The 20420-nt window shown below is 41.7% G+C and overlaps 1 protein-coding gene across 4 annotated transcripts; it reads right to left on the bottom strand.

Annotated features, from left to right (window-relative positions):
• Positions 1-1064: 1064 nt before the first annotated feature.
• On the bottom strand, positions 1065-19511 carry HTATIP2 (HIV-1 Tat interactive protein 2). Of its 4 annotated transcripts, none has more exons than XM_010388225.1 (6): positions 19453-19511; positions 18768-18963; positions 17005-17112; positions 7736-7873; positions 2601-2662; positions 1065-1862 (listed from the first exon to the last, which is right to left on the bottom strand). In XM_010388225.1, exons 2-6 carry the CDS (start codon positions 18960-18962, stop codon positions 1637-1639), a joined length of 729 nt encoding a protein of 242 aa, XP_010386527.1. In that variant the 5' UTR covers position 18963; positions 19453-19511; the 3' UTR covers positions 1065-1636. The 4 variants fall into 4 exon arrangements, with proteins under 4 accessions (XP_010386527.1, XP_010386535.1, XP_010386522.1 ...); XM_010388233.1 differs by having other exon boundaries at positions 19405-19501; XM_010388220.2 differs by having other exon boundaries at positions 19288-19459.
• Positions 19512-20420: the final 909 nt, after the last annotated feature.

The raw sequence follows: 20420 nt of genomic DNA on the forward strand, positions 1-20420 counted from the left end.
GAAACCTGCTCGAAGGTTTTTTAGTAAGGAAATAATATAAGGAGAATAACTTAAAACAGGTCACTGGATTTAGCTGCTTTCAGAGCCCAGAGGCCTCAAAATATCCTCAGCCCATGCTTTCTCCCCACCAAAACAACATACTTGGGCTCTTCCAAGTTCAGCTCCCAGGGAACCCCACCTGGCAGGAGGAAGATATTTCATTTCCTTCTAAAGCTCACATTTCAAGATCCCACCCTGCCCTAAAATATGCCTCTTTTTTGGGTGACTGACATTGGGAATGTCTACTCCCTTCTAAGGATATACACCCCAAATTAAAGGGAATGGCCTGTATCCTCCAGTGTATACTGAAGCTTGAAATGTACTTGGCATAGAGTAGGCCTTGGAAAAATTGACTGAATCACTCGAATCACTTTGCTTCCCTGGTGCAGATGTTAAGTGACACTAACATCTTTTGTTCCATGATGGAAATTAGCAATGTGTGCGCCTCTTGGCTTTGACCCTTCCTTCTGCATCTTCCTTTGCCTTAATTTTTAAAGTGCAGCAGCATGAGCGCACTTTAAAGTTTGGTGGCATAGAATTTTACTGGCTGTGTGATTATCACTGCAGTGATTAATCACTGCAACAAAGGAGAAACCCAAATATTTCAATTTTGTTCATCCACAACACGTAGTAACCATCAACTGGAACTACCTGGAAATACACAGGAACGGAGTGCTCTTGCAGGGTGCTTAAAAACACCATCTATGGAATCTGTGGGATCAGGCAGACCTGGGTTAGAATCCTGACTCTGCCATTTCTTTGCTTCAGTTCTTCAGCTTTGGACTCTTGAGCAAGGCACTTAACCACAGTAATCTCATTTCCCCATCTAAGATATGAAGATCATGATAGTATCACTTTATAAGGATGGTTTATAAAGGGTTTAAAGCACAGGTAACACATGTAAAGACTGGTACTTAGCAAGCATTTGGTAAATATTAGCTGCTATTATATCACCCCATAGGCTGAAATGCTGCATATTACCACTACTACGTGGGCATTTTCAAGCAATCTAAGAGGCACCCAGAAGTTGTCAATTTATCTTTATTCCTTTATTTAATCCTCCCCATGTATTATATAAGCTTAGGTATATAATTTCTATTACATAAAGAAGTAGTAAAGGCACAATGTTTACTTACACAATTACATGTAGTGAATTAGCACTTTTGTAACTCAGAGATGTGAATGTCAACAATTTTAGAGCAGAGCTCATTTGCATGGTCACAAGGTTTTCCCGGCTGCTGTGACTCTGCAGACAAGCATTTCAAAGCAGGCCCCCCAACCAGTGGCATCAGAACCAGTGGCATCAGGGGAAGTATAAACAAAGAAAATTACAGATTATTCTGCCCACACCCCAGAAATTTTGATTCAAGTTTGAGATACGGCTAACATCTTTATTTTTCCAAAGCTCGCTGAGGATCTATATGTATAACCAGGCTCTGAACCACTGATTCAGAGCACCATCATTTCTTGATTGGAATGGATGCCTGAGGATAGTAAAACAACAAAGCTAAAATATGCGGACTTTTTTTAGACCCTGAAATTATTGATTTGGTGATGGGTGTTAAGGCTGACAATAAAAACCATTTCTCCAGTGTGGTCATGGCTTGAGAGAGCCATGTGCTTTCCCCAGGTCATGGATGGCCTTGTTCTCCAGCAGTTCCATCTGCTTGTCGCTTGGTCTCACCACATTGTTCAGCATTGCTCTAACCACAGTCACCAAGGGCACAGATTGCCCACTAGCCCAAGATTCTGGTAAGGAGCCAAAGAACTTTCTAACCAACCATTCACCTGGGCGAGACTCTTGCCTATCACATAACAGAACTCTAAAATTAAAAAAAAAAAAAAAAAAGAAAAGCAGAGGAAGAGGTGGTAAATTGCACTGAGACCACAGTGGGCATTATGGACCAAACTATATCCCCTCAAAATTCTAATGTTGAAGCCCTAACCCCCAATGTATCTCTATTTGAAGATAAGGCACTAAGAGAAGTAATTAAAGTTAAATGAGGTCTTAAGGATGGAACAGGACTAGTGTGATGGGACTGGGGTCCTCATAAGAGGAAGAGACATCAGAGGTCTCTCTCTCTGCATACATAAAGAAGAAAGGCCATGTGAGGACACTGCCAGAAGGTGGCCTGTCTGCCAGCCAGGAAAAGAGGCCTCACCAGACACCAACCCTGACGGCACCTTGATCTTGGACTTCCAATCTTCAGACTGTGTGAAAATACATTTCTGTTGTTTAAGCCACCCAACCCGTGTGGTATCCTGTTATGGCAACCCGAGCAGACTAACAGAGTAGATTTAATGTTTTATTTGGTGCATGAAGAGGATTTAAGAAGGCAGCAAATGCTGTCTAGGAAATTCTGGACTATTCTGGAGCGGGCCCCAACATCTACCCTTTCTTTCTAAGCAAAAAGGTGTGTCCTTCAGAGAAGCAATACATGTCTAGCCAATGTCTTTCATATCTTAGATATTTCAGTTGTCAGCTTTTCCAAATGAAAAATTAGCATCTAGGGATTAACCTACAGTGGCATACTCTCATTCAGTATAAATACTATACTTACCCAGGCCTAAATACAGAGTAACGATCAAATTTTAATTCTTCAACCTTGGCTTCCACTTCTCCCTATTAAGAAAAACCACATTTTTAATATTTAATCAAGACCAGCTCACCTGTGTGAAGTTTAAGAGAGAATAATTTGTGGTTTTGAAGGTAATCTGCTTTTGCAGGTCTCAATACTCAAAATATCCTTATCTAGAATTTCAGGTTCCAAGGAGTCTGGGAAATTAAGGAAGAGATCATTTAATCCTGATACGTAGTCTTGCATTTAAAAGATCCACTAAATGAGGGAATGGCTGTATAGTCAGTCCTCTCACTTTATTAATATTAAAACAGATTCAGAGAGGGTAAGTAATATGTTAGTACAACCATAAAAGAATATCCTCTCTTTAGTACAGAATTCATGTTGCACGCTGGCAGACACTAACCTTTTTTTGGTTTATAGGTAGTTCCAGAGGGTCAGAAAACCATAGACCCACCATATTACTCACTTCTTAAACCCCACAAAATTTCAAGACAGATTATATCTAGATGATGCTTTAAACCTAATTTGTTAAATAAAGCATGCATTTTCATGGCAGGCATCTCTGGAAACAAAGTGCCTGAAGAGCTCAGCCCACAGGCACTTCCAAAGGCCTGTGAACTACCACACAGTCATGCATGCCTCCTTCTTGGCCTCTGTGTACCACCTAACTGGCACTTAACCTGTCTCATCGCAGATGTTTAAGTAGCTATTTTTAAATTTCTTTTTCTTTTTTTAATTTTTAAATTAATTAATTAATTAATTAATGTATTTATTTTGTGATGGAGTCTCACCATGTTGCCCAGGCTGGAGTGCAAGGGTGTGATCTCGTCTCACTGCAACCTCCACCTCCTGGGTTCAAGCGATTCTCCTGCCTCAGCCTCCCGAGTAGCTGGGATTACAGGCATCCGCCATTATGCCTGGCTAATTTTTGTATTTTTAGTAGTGATGGGGTTTCACCATGTTGGCCAGGCTGGTCTCGAACTCCAGACCTCAAGTGATCCACCCACCTAAGCCTCCCAAAGTGCTGGAATTACAGGCGTAAGCCACCGTGCTTGGCCATTCTTTTTTTTTTAATAGGTGGTTTTTAGTATATACACAGAACTGTGCAACGTTCATCACAATCTAAGTTTTAAAATATTTCATCATCCTGAAAAGAAATCCCATATCATTAGCAGTCACTCCCCATACCCTAGTCTCTGGGGACCTAGTCAACCACTAGTCTACCTTCTATCTCCATGGATTTGCCTATTCTGGACATTTCATATAAAGGGAATCATATAAGTTATGGCCTTTTGTGACTGTTTCCTCACACTTAGCATAATATTTTCAAGGTTCACCCATGTTGTAGTGTGTATCATTTCTTTTTATAGCTGAATAATATTCTATTGCATGAATATATCTCATTTTATTCATCTATTCATCAGTCGATGGCCATCTAGGTTGTTCTCGTTCTTTGGCCATTGTAAATAATGCTGCTATGAACAGTCATACACAAGTTTTTATGTGGACACACATTTCTTAGCTTTTTAAAAGATTTGTTTTGTCTCTATTAGCAAGTGCATAAAAGAGATACCATAGCAGGCTGAGACTGCTATCCTTAGAAAGGCCTGTTGCAAGGTTGGCCCCTGGCTTGTGCTTGCAAACTTGGATTTTGGGTGTGTTTCCACCATTCCCTATCTGATAAGGGTAATGTACTATGTCTAAACTGTCTGTACAAACAATGTGGTTTATGCTGAAAACTTCCCTTTCTTCTGGGGGGCTGCAATTTTGGTAGGCCAATGTGCCTATGTAACTGGCTCCCATAAAGACCCTGCATTCCTAGGTTCAGATGAGTTTCTCTGGCAGAAAACATTCATCGCTGGAGAAATTAAGCACATCCTGTGCAAGCTCTATGGGGAGGCCTCTTGGAAGCTCGTACCTACTTTCCTCCAGACTTCACCCCACACACATTTTCCCTTTGCAGATTTTGCTCTATATCCTTTCAATGAGATAAGTTTTAGCTGTGAGTATGACTATATCCTGAGTCCTATGAAACTTTCTAGTGAATTACCAAACTTGGTGGTGTCTTTGGGAATCCCCTAGTATAAGCAGATTACAAACTCCTTGAGGTCAAGGATGATACCCAATAATAAAATGTCACATGTCTGGAAAGTGTACCTTCACCCTGAACAGATGAGGAAACCAAAGCTTATCAACCCTAAGAACAAAGGACTTGAGACCCATCCAGTACTCTGGGCTCCACATCCTGACACGTCTTCCCACACCACCAGCATAGTGCCCATAAAGCACATGATTGATCCAGGCCCCCAGAGCTGGCCCACCATGAATGAATGCAATGGAAACTTCATTGAGTAGAATAAATGTTCCTAAAGAATAAAGGAGTTTCTAAAATTGGGTGGGAGGGGGGAGTTCATACACACATGGAGACTGAGAAAATAAGCAATAAATACTAGGAATGTTACACACAGTAGTTGAAGGATTATTTCGGAAAGAATCTTTCCAAATTGTAAAAGCAATTACATATCGTTCAGCGTCATTCTGGGCCGGATCATTTGGTTGTCATTTCTGTCCTTTATTAATCTAATTCATAATCCCAGACTGCAGGTAATACAGGCCAATTGCAGTGAAATCAGAAGTGTCTTTCTGTTGTATTGGCCTTAATATTTGCTGAGGCTCTGTCATGGTCCAATCTCTGCTGGGTCCCTTTTGCATGTATTAGTGACAAAGGCTATTCATTACATAATGGCTAGCGGCATAGGCCTTGGAATCATACAGCCTCGATTCAAACTCTAGCTTTGCCGCTTAACAGCTGGTGTTCTTTTTGTTGTTATTTTTTGTTTTGTTTTTGAGACAGAGTCTCACTCTGTCCCCATGCTGGAGTGCAGTGGTGTGATCTCGGTTCACTGCAGCTTCTGCCTCCTGGGTTCATGCAATTCTCCTGCCTCAGCCTCCCGAGTAGCTGGGATTAAAGGCATATGCCACTGTGCCAGTTAATTTTTGTATTTTTAGTACAGACAGGGTTTTGCCATGTTTCCCAGACGGGTTTCAAACTCTCAGCCTCAAGTAATCTTCCCATTTCGGCCTCCCAAAGTGCTGGAATTACAGGCGTGAGCCACTGTGCCCAGTCAACAGCTGGTGGTCTTAATATCACAGTACCTGTTTCCACACAAATGCACATAAAAGCCCTCAGAACACTGCCTGGATCATTTAATGTTAGCTATTTTTTAAAAAATCTGGTTGAATCATTATTATAACCCAATGAGTCAGTAGTAATGCCTTTATCTTTAACAACGAGGAAATATCTTACGTATATTTTCTTTCCTAAAAGGTATAAATGTTGATCTTGCTAATGAGAGCAAAAATCCTATTTGATAACCTTTCTCAGAACCCACATGTGTTAGTATTTTGAAAAACAAGTTGGGCCTGGTGCCTCATGCCTGTAGTCCCAGCTACTTGGGAGGTTTAGACTGGAGATCGCTTGAGCCCAGGAATTTGAGGTTGTAGTGATCTGTGACCATGCCACTGAACTTCAACCTGGGTGACAGAGCAAGACTTTGACTCTTAAAAAAAAGAAAACCAGACTTTTTTCCTTTTAAGAATTGTTCTAAACTCTGACAATTAAGTGGAAACTTTCCCATTCTTCATGTAATTTCATTGGTGGCTCACTGATCTTCATCTGGTTCAAAATACTATTTTAGGATAGGTGAGATATGGCTCAGCTATAAGCCATGTGAAAAAAATCTGGAAATTTTTATTATTACAGGCTGATCATGGGCCAATAACATAATAAGGATGTTTGGTAAAATAGTTACAATCTTATATCTTATTTTTAAAAACACATAGTGTCCAGAGCGTGAATAGTACTCCCACTGCAGTTCCAGTATAATATCACTGCAAAGTTCACCCTCAGCAAAGTGATGCAGTCATGAAGGAGCTAGACACAGGAACCTATAAAGAATGGTGCAAGGTCTTAAAGGTGTGATGCCTGGGAAACATACGATTAAGGAGGCCATAATCTCCAAACGTCTTAAAAACTACAATGCAAAAGAAAGACTGGACTTGTTTTTGTTATTTTAAAAGGCGGAACTGATAACAATTAGCATTTACAAAGCAATAAATTTCACTTCAAAGTAAAGACTTTTGGACAAGTAGATCTGACCCAAAATAGAAAAAGTTGGCTAATAAGATAGTAATCTCTGTAGTGCTGGAGATATTTAAGCAGAAGCGAGATGAACTTCTATAAAGGGACTTCACATAGGAAAAGTCTATGACTGAATGACCTCTGTGGCTCTGCTGTTTAAACTGTGGGCACCTGGGGTGCACTGGGAGGCACACAAAGACAAAGCCATGCCTATCTTCCAGCAGCATCAATTTAACTTAAAGGTAGGTTAATAGAAACTTTTTAAATTAAAATAAACAGGGATATGTATAGCACTAAGAATAGCAAAATGTGCATAAATTTTTTAAAGATAAAACGTAAGACTTTTAAGAAAGTTGAGGCCAGACACAGTGGCTCCCACCTGTAATCCCAGCACTTTGGGAGGCTGAGATGGGCGGATCGCTTGAACTCAGGTGTTTGAGACCAGCCTGGGCAACATGGCGAAACCCCATCTCTACCAAAAATACAAAAATTAGCCAAGCATGGTGGCTCATGCCTGTAGTCCCAGCTACTTGGGGGGAAAGAGGCTACAGTGAGCCAAGATCATGCCACTGCACTCCTGTCTTGTAACTAGAATACTGCTTCAGGATAGATGTCTCCAAATCTCTAGACAAATAAAAGCTCTTCTTTCCTCGCAATCATTGGAGAAAATGACAGAAAAGTTTAAGAATCATTGCCTCCAAGTCTCTTCCAATGCTAAGTTGCCATGCTGACAGTCAAGGCTGGAGACACCATATCTCATTCAATTTATTGCTGGATAATTAATAGGAAGACATTGGAAATTATTTTTCAAATCATTCCTGTTTACTAAATATATTCCTGCAGTCCCATAGCCATACAAATGCATAATATGATGTATTGATGTTTTTTGTATTATATAATATTTTATATTCTTTAGTACTGCCAAATAGGTAGGCTTCTCCAAAGTGTATGAAAGACAGAAACTTGCACAAACCTTAACTTGTAGATATAAAAAATTGCTTGATTTATCAGCTCCTTTAGAGGATACCAAGTTGAAATGTTTGCACCCTCCAGCTTTTGCCAGCTCTGCAGACTTCAGCACATAATCTCGGTCAACACGAACAAATCCCTCCTAAAGGGGAAAAGAACATGAGTTATTTCCAAAAAGCAGCAAGTTCATCTTCAAGATTACTACTTGGCTTGGGTAGCAGGCTGGGAGGCCTGGAGGGATAGAGATTTAAATAAAATGTGTCCAAGCAATACATGAAAGTCAGGCTTAGACCCTGGGAAAGGATCCAGGTCTGGTCCTCTGGATAGACATACCAGCTTTAGCAGCAAGGCTGGACTGCAATAAGGAAACAAGGACAATGACACTGAAACACAGACACCAAACAAATCTGCAAAGAACAAAGGAAACAATAAGATCAGGCTGAGAAACTACTTTTAAGCCAGACTTTTTTTGTTTTGTCTTAATAACTTTACAACTTTACACTCCTCTCTGTTTTCTGTCAATTCTAATGTGGTAGGGTCTCCGAGTATGGGTGAGGACACTCCCCAGGCACTAAGAGGACAAAGTCTATTTAATTCCCAATTTTCGTGTATGCTTTACAATGTACCTCACATATTAGTAAGGTATGCATCCTCAAATTTTTTATTAATGGGTCTCTAATCAAAAATGTTTGGAGACACCCAATCTAGCTAGATTCAGTCCAGTGAGGGCGGTGGCTGGGTCTTTCTTCTTAATTCATCTCTCAGCATCAGCACATGTCCAGCATATGGTAGATGCTCTAAAACTGAATGAACAAAAATCCAATGAAAGCAGAGAAAAGGTAAATCCGGTCAGAAAAAAAACAGAACTAAGTGGCAATAAAAGGGGGAGGGAAGAGAATGACACAAATAACAAAATATAGACTCACTTCCAGGGCCTAACTGAAAAACATGCACCTTTACCCAGAAAAGGGAATTCCATGGAGTAATAGTCTCTTGAGACCACTATAAATTCTGGCATCTTCAAACCCAAGACAGCTGAAGAGAAGTCTAAAGTCTATTGAAGCTGAACTTCATAGGTAGTCACAATTACAGAATGAGGTCTTAGAGTAGTAGGAATTCCAAATCTGAAGACTGGACTACTGCCCCAGTGATTGATTTATTGATTGAGACGGAGTCTTGCTCTGTCGTCCAGGCTGGAGGGCAGTGGCGTGAGCTCCACTTACCACAACCTCTGCCTCCTGAGTTCAAGCAATTCTCCTATCTCAGCTTCCCAAGTAGCTGGGATTATAGACACACGCCACCGTGTCTGGCTAATTTTTTGTATTTTAGTAGAAACAGGGTTTCATTGCGTTAGCCAGGCTGGTCTTGAACTCCTTACATCAGATGATCTGCCTGCCTCGGCCTTCCAAAGTGCTGGGATTACAGACGTGAGCCACCACGCCCGGCCTGATTTTTTTTTTAATTAAAAATTTGCTCCGCAGTAGTTACTGATTCTAAATATTCTATTTGGTAGGGCAATGTGTATCTTTCATAGAATGTTAAAAGGTACCTTAGGAAATATCACATCCAGTCCCCTCATGATGTAGAGGGGAGCCAAGGTCCAGTGGGCAGGTGAACTGCTAGCTGGGAAGTGGGAGAGCTGAGAGCAGACTGTAGATTCTGGACTCTGAGCAGTGCTCTTTTTGCTGTACCCATGTTCCTTTTTATCACCTACTCTCTTGCTGATGAAAATGACTAATCCGTAATTATGGTAGGCAGAATAATGGTCCCTCAGAGATGCCCACGTCCTAATCTTTGTGAATATATAAGGTTACATGACAAGGGGGAATTCCATCGCAAATGGTATTTAGGCAGAAGCAAGATGAATCATGCTAAAACAACAACAACAACAACAAAAAAAAAAAACTGAATTTATTTCACTAATCAACTGTGTAATTTTGTTGTAATGAACCCATTATTAAAATCAGAGTTCTAGTGAACTGGCATGAGGGGTAGAAATAGATGTGGAAGAGAAATTCAGTGTTTTAGAAATTCAGTGTTTAGAATTAGGGTGCTAATAGCTGACTTTGAAACAGAGAGATTAGTCTGAATTATCCACATGGGCCCAATGTAATCACAAGGGCCCTTAAACGTAAAAGAGCGAGGCAGAAGAGGACGTTGGAATGATGCAACGTAAAAAGGGCTTGGCTACCACGTTGCTGGCCTTGAGGATGGATAGGGGACCACAGGCCAAGGAATGGGGGAAGCCTCTAGAAGCTGAAAAAGGTATGGAAATGGTTTCTCTCCTACAGCCTCCCAGAAAGGAATGCAGCTCTGTCAACACCTTGATTTCATCTCAGGGAAACCCATGTCAGACTTCTAAGATGATAAATTTGTATTGTCTTAGGCTGCTAAATTTGAGGAATTTACTAAAGCAGCAATAGGAAACTAATATAGACTTCAATTTTAAAACAATAGGCCCATGCAGATTTTTTAACTTTGCATGGAAGTGTATCATAAAAGTAAACATAAGTATAGAGCTCAATAAATTTTCCTGCCTTGACTTTTCACGGTGCCAGGATTACAGGTGTGAGCCACTGTGCCCAGCCATGAGCTCAATCAATTTTCATAAACTGAACATGCTCTGCCACCAGTTCCCAGATCAAGAAATAGAACATAACCATTACCATAAAAGCCTTCCTCATCCTCCTTTCCCATCACTCACAAGTACATTTTTAACTATATCCTCCACCTGGTGGACAGTGTAATTTTTCTGCCTTACTTTTTCTACCTTAGTTTATGGGTAATATAAACTTACCTCTTTACTCACGAGTCATCACCATCTCCTTTTGTATACTTTTTGTTGTATACTTTGACATTCAATCCTAAACAACGGACTTGCCAAGCTGTCTATATACAGACTCAAATTCATGCTGTTGCTTTAAAAATCAGTGTAAAGCAAACCAATTTTAATACAGCAGCACATCCTAAGAGAGGTGATTACCCTCAGAGCCATCTCCAAATTGAGACTTTAGATGTGCTGAAAGTGTGCCAAGAGAAACAGCCCAAAACTACATAGAAAAATTCTAAAACACTAAATTTTTCTTCCACATCTGTTTCTTCCCCTCATGCCAGTTCACCAGAACTCTGATTTTAATGACAGGTTAGTTAGTCACAACAAAATGACACAGTTGACTAGTGAAATAAATTCAGTTTTTTGTTGTTGTTGTTGTTTTAGCAAGATTGATTGGAGGGATTATTATAGTCGTCTGCTAAAATACTTTTTCTTTCATCCGTTTCTTTAAAAATAAGGGAAAGATTCAGCCAATCACAAGTCTCCGGACCGACGCTGTCTCTCTCACTTAATCCAGAGCCAGTAAAAGGATAATTTGATTAAACTGAGACCCTAATTTATTTGGCTTTAGTTCTGGATCAACCTCTCCTTAATAGAGTGCTGTCGTCTCCAATTGTTTGATGAAAATTAAAGTGACATAAATACCATGGGACTTTTTCAATCTGATTAGTCAGCTAAGGCACATCAATACTACCCCAGCCATCAGACTCTGGCGTCCTTCCTTTCACCCGCCTCGCTAACAACAGACAACCGCTCCTTGAAGGACGAGCACCCACGCTGCTGCAGAGACCCCCACACTTAGCCCATCATCCCTGCTCAATGGGGCCTGTTGAAAAGATGCCCATACCTTTCTCCATTGCTGTTCTCTGGACAAAGCTAAATATTGTTTTATTAGCAATCAATGGCTGTTAATCCAAAACAATTTCACAAATCCTCTGAGCCTTCAAGCTGATTATAAATACGCGTTTTTCCAAGCGCACTAAATTTTGAATTTCACTTCCGTCACCCTGATGGCGTGTCCTTTTAGCTGTTGAATGAAACTCAAAAGCAAAAGGGTCAACATCTTTCAAAGACTTAAAAATCAAACTGAAGCGTGGGTCCTGATGACTGACTAGGAGGTATCACACACCAATTTTCTCTGGAGTGAGGAAGATTCTATTTACAGATGAAAGAAGCGATCTCTAAAAATCTTATTCATGCCCTTTGTTGTTTTCCAATAGCTTGATTTAAAAAACAACAGAAAAAATAACTAAAACAAGCTACTTCATATCTCAGAAACACAATTTTTATAAAAACTGTACTAGTTTCCCTAACCATGTGGACAGACGTCTCTTCTGAGAGTATTAAGTCCACATGTCATTCTGTCTTTATGATTCCATAGCCAGTGTGTCCTGCTCTAAGCTAGGAATCTGAGTCCCTTCTAGAAAAAGGAATTAATTAAATAAGTTGCCACTATAAAGTCCTTTCCCAGCACCCTCTCAAAAAGAATAAACACAGCATACTATGCTCAGTAGAGATACCCTCATACGCTCCACAACATCAAAGGCAACAAATTCTCCAACGACTCTTAAGTCTAAAATCCAAAGCTACTAAGTATTTCTTCTTTACCAGTGCCTAAAAACTAAAAACAACACTCTGGCTTCAGAACAACTCATCCTAACAAGGTATAGTATTTCAGTGCTGACTGATAGGACAAGTGAGCACATTTAAACGACTCAAGAAGGTCATGGGGCCAGGCACGATGGTCTGTGGTCCCAGCAACTCACGAGGCTGAGGCAGGAAGATCTCTTGATCCCAGGAATTTGAGTCTAGCCTTGGCAATACAGTGAGACTCTGTCTCTAAAAAATTAATTCATTTACTAAAAAAGTAAATCATGGGGATCTTTTTCCAAGAAGGGTGGGTCTATCATTCTGTAAAGGTCCCACTCAGCCATATTTCTGCTTCAGGTTCTTTCTCCTTCACTCCCTTTTCAACCCAACCCTATAAATTAGATCAGAAAACAAAGATGCTGACAAACACCAAATGGTATAATCTGAGGCACCTTTTGTTTGTGTCCTGGCATCTCTATATTTGATGTTCAATGACAGGAGAAAGATCTTGGTTAGAGAAGGAGCTCTGGATAAATAAAATCAAGCAGATAGTGAGGATTCTGGGGTCAATCTACATGTTCTTGAAAATGTTTTCCAATTGGGGCATTCTTTCTTCTGTGTTTCATAGAGTCAAAGAATTTTGCAGGCCGGGTGCAGTGGCTCATGGTAATCCCAGCACTTTGGGAGGCCGAGGCAAGCAGATCACTTGAACCCAGGAGTTCAAGACCAGCCTGGGTGGGAAGCATGGCAAAACCCTGTCTCTACAGAAAAAAAAAAAAAAAAAAAAATACAAAAATTAGCCAGTCATGGTGGTGCGTGCCTATGGTCCCAGCTGCTTTGGAGGCAGAGGTGGGAGGATTGCTTGAGCTGGGTAGGTTGAGGCTGCAGTGACCGAAATCGCATTGCTACAGTGAGCTGAAATCATACATCTGCACTCCAGCCTGGGTGATGGGATGAGACTCTGTCTCAAAAACAAAAGGAAAAATGTTTAAGAATTTTGCAGTAGGAAAGTGGGTTCACTGGTCACCTCCCTCTGACAGACAAGGAGGCAGTGGCCTCCAAAAGCTAACCAGCAAACTCCAGACTCCATAGCTACTTGGCATCCAAACAAGGCCTATGATCTAGGTCCCTTGAACCAGCTAGGACCTCGCCACTTCACAAGCCACCTCCTAGACATCAAATAAAATAACAGAGATTAGAACAAGGGTGGGTAACCTTTTCCTGTAAGGGATCAGACAGTAACTATTTTTAGCTTTGCAGGCCTCTGTTGCAACTATATAGCTCTGCCATTATATTAATAGCACAAAAGCAGCCACAGAGAATACATAAAGTAATGAGCATGGCTGTGTCCCAACACTACTTTATGTATAAAGGCTAAAATTTGAAGTTTTCATATTTTCACATGGTATGACATTATTCTTTTGAATTTTTTAACCATTTAAAAATATAAAGACATTCTTAGCTTACAGGCTGTACAAAAACAGGTGGCAGGCTATATTTGGCCCACAGACTGTAGTGCAAACCTCTGAATTAGAAGAGCAGATCATTCGAATCAGAAGCCATGAGATTCTAATGAGATGGGCCATGAGATGCCTAATAAATGTCACAGTGACCACATTAATCACATTAATGACATCATCCACTCAACAGAAAACAGGAATCTGGACTTCTGGAACCTACTACTACCAGGTGAAGAGACAAATGAAAAGGTGAAACCACATCGAACCACCTTGAATTCACTAATCAAATCCTTCTTTTGATACAAATAAGGGGAAATGAACTATTCTTACTGGCATCTGTAAGTTTTTATGCTTCACTCCAGGACAATACAGATCTGGTTTTTGAAGACTATTTCAATCTTCACTAGCAAACAAGTTACTCAGTAAAGCAAGATGAAGGTTATCTAAGACCACAGTACCCAGAAAACCAGCAAGTGAGGAGAATTAATACACCCCACTGCCTCTTGAAAGCAGGTTCAACAAGGACAGGGTTGACTGCATCAGGATCTCCCAAGGAGCCTGCTAAAAAGACAGATTCCAAGCTTCCAAATTCAGAGATTCTGATCCAGTAGATCTGGATCAGGGCCAAGTCGGGGAGCCAGTACATTGATTGAACAACTATGTTCTGTTAATATGAAAAGGAAAATTAGCATCTACCCAGCTACTGCTAAAGGAAATAGCCTTCCAAACAGCTGAAGAAAGGTAATAGACCTTTTCCTAGAACCAGTGTCAATAGAAACCTGAGTAGACTGAATTTTGTGAGTTGGATTATATCCCCCCAAAATGCGTATGTTGAACTCCTAACCCCCAATACCTCAGAATATGACCTTATTTGGAAATAAGTTCATTGCAGATGTAATTAGTTGAGATCATACTAAATAGGGTGGTCCCTAATCCAGTATGACTAGTGTTCTTATAAAAAGGAGAAATGTGGACATAGACACAGGTATTCAGGGAAAACACCACGTAAACAGACACAAAGAGAAGGCTACCAGCTACAAGACAAGGAGAGAGCCTTGAAACTCAAGGGCTCAGCCTCAGAGCACTGACCAGCCTGTTGAGACCTGGATCTCAGACTTCTAGCCTCTAGAACTGTGAGACAATATATTTCTGTTGTTTAAGCTACTTGGGTTATGGCAGCCCTAGCAAACTAATACACTGAACATCATAGGGAAATAAGCCACCACCTACTCAGAGGATCTCAATACTGAGACAAAAACGCTGAATTTCTTGAAGTTTCTCTGCTGGAAACCCATATTGCTAAGGCAACATATGGGGTTCCAGTTACAAAATCCCTAGTGAAGCACACTAGGTTTGCCACTAGCTTTGTAGTACTTATACGATAAACCACCCAGCAAACTCTTTTCTACAAAAAGGGCTGCTGACCCAGAACACCAGCTGGGATGAGCTTGGAAATCTACAACCCCCACTTAAAACACTATCATTACTTAGCCACTTACAAACTGTCACCTCTTTCATGTTGGCTAAAGTTATCACAACCTCCCAACTTTATATTGTACCTAGTCCAAATTGGTTTTTTTTTAAAGCCCCCCCAAACAAAAAACACTTTTCTGGTATAAGTGCCAGCTTGTTTTCCACCACTAACCTCTTAAATCATTTAAGTCTTAATTCATTTCTAAGTTAGGTGAATAGTCTAGGCTCATTAGTCTATTCTCGCTTACTAGTTAATTACTTTTATCTTTCCAAATTGATTTTAAAGGAGAACAAAAGGCATTGAATAGCCTGAGAGGTAGAGAACCAACCCCATTAAAAAAGAAAATTCTGGATAGTAAAGACACACAATTCCTTTGATTAAAATTGCATTACCCAGTCTGAACACAAAAAGCAGTTTAGACTTTTCCCTGGCACACCCTATAATGAGATTTGCCTTATGTCATGAAAATCAACCCTTCTATGCCTAATGCAGCATTTTGTTTTGCTGACTCACCACCAAAACCAGGTTGGCACTTGAGACAAACCTGCAGTGTCCTGGAACAAAAGTTTTTCAATGCTTTTGGAGGGCACACCGCTTGTGACTGTGCTTGGGACAGAAAAGACTGCACCCACTGTTAAGCAGGAACATGACCCTTTCTAGGGGAGATAATGTGCCATTTCCTGGGAAAGTCAAACTTCTCTGTAATCCATAGTTCCCATCACAGAACTCAAATCCCAGCCGTGTTCCAGGATAGATATGCAGAACTGCAGAAGATATGGAAATACATCTTGATTGAAAGCACACATAGAATTACTCTTTGCATCACAAGGAGGCCCAGAGAAATACATCTGAATCTAACTACTCGGTTGGTATAAATGAATAGTTCTTCACTATATGCTCCCTTGATTCAGGTGAAAGGGCCTGGCTTATAAACCTAAGGAGAGTACCCACGGCAGAGTCATAGTCATATATATATATATATATATATATATTTTTTTTTTTTTTTTTTTTTTTTTTTTTTCTTCTGGGATTACAGGCATGAACCACTGCGCCTGGGCTAACCGACTTTATATATTTATTTACTTTTTTCACTTCTGTTTTATTTATGTATTTATTATTATATATTTTTAAATTTTACTTTAAGTTCTGGGATACATATGCAGAATGTGCAAGTTTGTTCAGCTCCAGTATGTAAATTCTGCCAGAGGCATAAACTATAGGCAAAGTATAAATTAAATAAGATGTACCTGCATTAACATTTGCCCAGAATCCATGTAGTCAGCTCTGACTTCTAACTATGCAGTAAACTATGACTTCTGGACAGGAGCTGACTCAATTTAGAACACCATTAAAAAGAAAATGTGTGTTAAAAGAGTTTTGCGTCAGTAAAGACTGAATCATCACTGGGGTTGAATCATCACTGAAGGCTGAATCATCGCTGGAGGCTGGTTGAATCGTGCCTGTGTTCTGATGTTCTATTCCAGAAGTTTAAAGCTTGACATGAAAATAGGTTGCAGCAAATCACTCAAGTGAGAGAGAACATTTCAAATTTAAAACATTTGTTAAGGAGAAAAAAAGCTAATTGTTAACAGCATAAACCAATTAGTTTTACTCAGACATCATGGTTTCCCTTAGTCAGGGGATGTAGTGATAGCGATATTCACAATAGGCAAAATCATGTAAATACTTACGATGTCTCCAGCACTGGGGCCTGAACTCAAGGATTACTTTGAAAGATGAACTTATCAGTATTATGAAAAGGATAGCAAAGGTTAGTGCAGCGTATAGAATCTTAAACAATAAGGGCTTATTCACATTTAAGCATTGCAACAGGCACAAAGAAAAAGAGTGAGCAAGAAAAGAATCCTTGATGTTACTGGCCAGCAAAAGGGGAAAAGAGCATATGCCTTCCTTACCGCCCCGGCTTTCGCTCTGGTGGTACCCAGGCAACAGAATCCAACATCATGACCTTGAAAGGCAGAAGCGTAGTCCTCCAACTTTTCAAAGTCCACCACTTCTTGGTTCTAGGCAAGGGCACAGTTGTATGTAGTTTCGTGTTATTTACACAACAGACCAAAAATCCCCCTAGATTTAAAGACTAAGTTACAGAACATTACTGATAGGCTTGTCCACTTAACATCAAATTTTACAAATTCCTTTTCTCCAACCAAAAAGCCACCAGCCTCAATTGAAAATCAACAACACACACATATGTCCACAGTCTATATAAGAGGACTAGGGGTGATCCAGATTTCTGAAGTCAGGCTCAATTATAATCTCTCGCTGGAAAAATAAAAGAACTGTGTGTAGCTTTCCAGCAAGGAGACCACTGAGGTATGATGTGAGGGGAAGAGATGGCGTTTGGCATCTTAAAGAAGACCTACCTGCAAATCTTGGGCTTGCTACTCACTAGGCATGTAATTGTGGGCAAGTTATTCATCAGACACTACAGCTTTTTTTTTTTTTTTTTTTTTTTTCAGCTGTAAAATGGGGTATCTCTTTCCTTCAATCCAATCCATGAACCATCTGCATTATAATTAGTCAGGGAGTGCTTGACAAAAAGGCATATTCCTACATCCCATGCCAATAGCTCTGAATCAGAATCTGCACTTTTAACAAGCACCCACCGTAATTCTCATGCACACAGAAGTTTAAGAACCTCCATCTAACCTTTTAAGTTTGCTGTGTAACTTTAAAAAGAAAGCATGATAAATTCCTGTCATGCAGGAATTCAGATAAAATGTTGGTTTCCATCCTTACCGTCAACTCTGAAAAGAATTTTTCTGGCACTGCCTATGACACTAAAGACAAATAGGGTTTCATTGTAATCCCAGCACTTTGGGAGGCCGAGGCGGGCGGATGACGAGGTCAGGAGATCGAGACCATCCTGGCTAACATGGTGAAACCCCATCTCTACTAAAAATTAAAAAAAAAAAAAAAAAAATTAGCCGGGTGTGGTGGTGGGTGCCTATAGTCCCAGCTACTTGGGAGGCTGAGGCAGGAGAATCGCTTGAACCCAGGAGGCAGAGCTTGTAGTGAGCCGAGATCGCGCCACTGCACTTCAGCCTGGGTGACAGAGTGAGACTCTGTCTCAAAAAAAAAAAAAACAAAAACAAAACAAAAAAAAAGGTTTAACTTAGAGTGAAGGGAATATTCAATTTACAGACACAAGTCTGGGAAGTCAGGCAGGGCAAATTCTTGTAAGTGAATAACCCCACCTTTCACTGCCATAGACCTTTCTCACTCTGCAAAGCAATTTCAGAATCCCTGACAATATTAGTGTGAAGTGCGCAGGTTGACAAAATCAGCAAAGTGGCTGAGAAAATTCTCAAGGTCACCAGGGCTGCCTCTAAAAGCCAGCTTGTATGACCCTGAAAACAGTGCTCATCTGTCTCACCAGCCCCCACCCCCATTACAAGTCAGATCCAGCTTTATAGGGTTGCAGATGGAGAGAAGGGCTTTGCCCAAGAACACACAATGAGCAGGAGGGAGGCACACCTGGGCTACAATCCAGGAGTCGGACTTCTGGGAGGGACCCTCACACACCAATCTTGGCCAAATTTTGATGGCCTCTCACTACCCCCACTACTGGCAGGGCAGTATTTAGCCTTTAGGCGTGAACTATGTTCACCTCGCAGAATCACTGGGGGTCCATTTGAGCCCCAGCTCAAATACCCACCACATTTTTATATGCTTCCTCGTTTAAGGTGAGCTTCCTCCGGCCAATGAGCGTGACTTTGGAAAATAGGCCCTGCTCCAGGATTTCCTTTAAGAGCGCTCTGCCGGTTTCTCCGCTGGCGCCCAAAATAAAGACAGATTTATTCTGCATCTTGAAGTCTTCTCGAAGCTTGGACAGTGCTTCTGTTTCGGCCATGCTGAGGAAATAACATCGACAGGTGCCTGTCTTAGGGTGTCAGGGGACTGCCCGTCTTTACCCCGAGGAACAAGGGCTGTTTATCTGTTCGGGAAGAGGATATTGTTCTCCGCAGTCTAGGCCCTGGGGAAAGTGCTGACTCACGTGCGGGGCGCGGCTCCCGGGCCATCCCCCGTACCTGAGCCAGCAGACCCATCGGAAGGGGCCCGAGCTGGAGGGTGAGCCCAGATGCCACAAGCTGCTGGCACCACTGGGCATCCCCCACGGTATCCCTGGCCCGGCCAGGAGACCGGGCCCAGCTCGGTCCCATACGCGGAGGGGTTACCTGGGGCTAGCCCCCGGCCCCGGGTCCTCACGACGCAGCAGGAGCAAGGCGGCCACCAGAGCAGCCGCCGCCGCCGCTGCGCTCAGCGCCGCAGGCCCGGCCATCAGAGCATCCCACCTTCCCTTGTCAGCCCGGGGCGTTGGAGGCGACGGAGCCAGTGCCTACCCGGCTTGGTCTTCCGGGTGGCCTCGCTGCGACGCTGCCTCGCCCCGCCCACAGGGGCGGGACCTGAGGACAAACTCCCTGCACCTTCACAGGCGCGGGGAAGGTGACTCTGAGAGCACGTGCGCGGAGCCGCGACCCTTCCTAAGTCAGGAATCTGCAGGACACTCTCCCCGCGTTTTCCCTCACCTGCCGCGCTCAGCTAATAGACTTGCCAGACTTGATCTTCAATGGTCACCCAAACTGGAATGTCAATTGTATATTGGCTATCATCTCAAATTCACCATGTCAAAAACTTAACCCTGCCCACCCAACCACCCCAAATAGGAATAAAACAAACCTATTCCTAGCCTCTCTTGGGTGTCACTATCCCTACATACACATACACACACATATGCACACACAAACACACCTCCTTCCGCCCTGTCAAGTCAGAAACCAGACTATCTCCTTTGATTCCTTTTTTCCTAGCCTTTCCACACTACAGACTCATCAAGTCCTGTTATCCCATCTGCCTTACAAATATTTCTCCCATGTAATTCAAGCTCTCATCATATCTCCCCAGCATAACTGGTCTCCCTGCCCAGGTCCTGGCCTAATTCGGTCTTCTAGATGGTTGAACCCGGGTGACCTTCCACGCCTGTGATTCAGGCTTGCTAAACCAGATCAGTGGTTTGGAACACAGCTATCTACACTCTGCCTGTCCTGGATCTTGGAAGTCCTGAACAGAGGTTAGAATGACAAGCAGAAATCTGAATAATTTCAGATTGTTCAGGTTGTGTTGGGAACATTGGTCATTTGGGGGCCCCACCTCCCATCTAGAAGCCAATGAAACACTTTCCCTCTTCCATCTCCATGGGCGTTTTTATATGTAGGCTTTGCTTAGGCTCAGCCAACCAGAGGCTCACACATAGGTTTTCAGTTTTGGAGGAGTAATGAAAAGATGCAGTGAAGGCCTGAGATATATGTTG

The sequence above is a fragment of the Rhinopithecus roxellana genome, chromosome 15, assembly GCF_007565055.1.
Source record: "Rhinopithecus roxellana isolate Shanxi Qingling chromosome 15, ASM756505v1, whole genome shotgun sequence".
NCBI classification, from domain to species: Eukaryota; Metazoa; Chordata; class Mammalia; order Primates; family Cercopithecidae; genus Rhinopithecus; species Rhinopithecus roxellana.

Bases quoted from the DNA above. Each gene is read 5' to 3' on its own strand.
- HTATIP2 (XM_010388220.2), bottom strand. From the start codon at position 19,391: ATGGCCGGGCCTGCGGCGCTGAGCGCAGCGGCGGCGGCGGCTGCTCTG. The intron at 18,964-19,287 runs GTAACCCCTCCG...TTATTTCCTCAG, and splicing joins GGGCCGGGGGCTAGCCCCAG to CATGGCCGAAACAGAAGCAC. The intron at 2,663-7,735 runs GTTTGTGCAAGT...TTTTCTTAATAG, and splicing joins TTTTATATCTACAAGTTAAG to GGAGAAGTGGAAGCCAAGGT.